General features: G+C 41.1%; 1 protein-coding gene across 1 annotated transcript; it reads left to right on the top strand.

Annotated features, from left to right (window-relative positions):
- The first annotated feature begins 6 nt into the window (after positions 1-6).
- LOC121918828 (calcineurin-binding protein cabin-1-like) lies at positions 7-612 on the top strand. The gene is made up of 3 exons (XM_042444808.1): positions 7-108; positions 196-333; positions 412-612. The coding sequence occupies exons 2-3, from the start codon at positions 247-249 to the stop codon at positions 610-612; spliced, it is 288 nt and encodes a 95-aa protein (XP_042300742.1). The 5' UTR covers positions 7-108; positions 196-246.
- Positions 613-1,043: the final 431 nt, after the last annotated feature.

Below are 1,043 nucleotides of genomic sequence, written 5' to 3'. Positions count from 1 at the left end.
GAGGCCTTTGCCTTGTACCACCGGGCGCTGGACCTCCAGAAGCACGACCGCTTCCAGGAATCGGCCGGAGCCTACCACCGGTTGCTGGACACACGGCTCCTCAGAGAGGTCAGTTGCTCCGTCCGGAGGGGCGTAATCAATCCCCCTTAATCAATACGATTGCCAATATGATCGTTATCATTATCGTTGACACAGGCGCTTCCGTCATGTGGCGAGGGCCGCGAGGGGCTGAGGCACCCGGGGTTGATGCTCAAGTACTCCACTTACAAGAACCTGGCGCAGCTCTCGGCGCAGAGGGACGACGTGGAGACCGCCATGCACTTCTACCTACAGGTCGGATTGCATTCGCCGTTTCCGCCGCAGCGTGACATTCCAGGTTTTAATTGGTCTTCTTCTGTCTCCGTTTCGCAGGCGGTGACACTGGATGCAACGGACGTCAACCTGTGGTATAAAATCGGCCTGGCGGCGCTGCGTCTGACACGGCTTCCGTTGGCACGTCACGCGTTCGAGGAAGGGCTGACCTGCAACGCTGACCACTGGCCTTGTCTGGACAACGTCATCACCGTCCTCTACGCCCTCAGCGACTACACAAGTAGGACAGGGATTAATTAAGCTAATTATCTATTAATTAATGTATTATATTAATTATTAAATGTTATAATAAATATAACGTATAATTATTTATATTATATATTATATTTAATCTGTTTCTATAATTTAATAATTATAAATATTAAGTTATTTATGTTTATGTATTTATTAATATATATTAACTATTAAATATTACATCAAATATAATATATTTACATATTTATATATTATATTTAATATGAATATCTAAAGAAATATAAAAACTGTTTATATTTATATATTTATTAATATATTATATTAAGACTAAATATTAAATATAGCATATAGTTATATATTTATATGTTATGTTTAATAGTATTTAAATCCAGCCCTAGCAATGCTGATGCTGCTAGAAAACCTTCTCGCTTAGACAGAAGACAAGGAGAGCCAGATGCGTCATTAACAGGGCTTTG

This window comes from Sceloporus undulatus, unplaced genomic scaffold, assembly GCF_019175285.1.
Source record: "Sceloporus undulatus isolate JIND9_A2432 ecotype Alabama unplaced genomic scaffold, SceUnd_v1.1 scaffold_42335, whole genome shotgun sequence".
Classification (NCBI taxonomy): domain Eukaryota; kingdom Metazoa; phylum Chordata; class Lepidosauria; order Squamata; family Phrynosomatidae; genus Sceloporus; species Sceloporus undulatus.
This window is presented reverse-complemented; position numbering and strand designations above follow the sequence as displayed.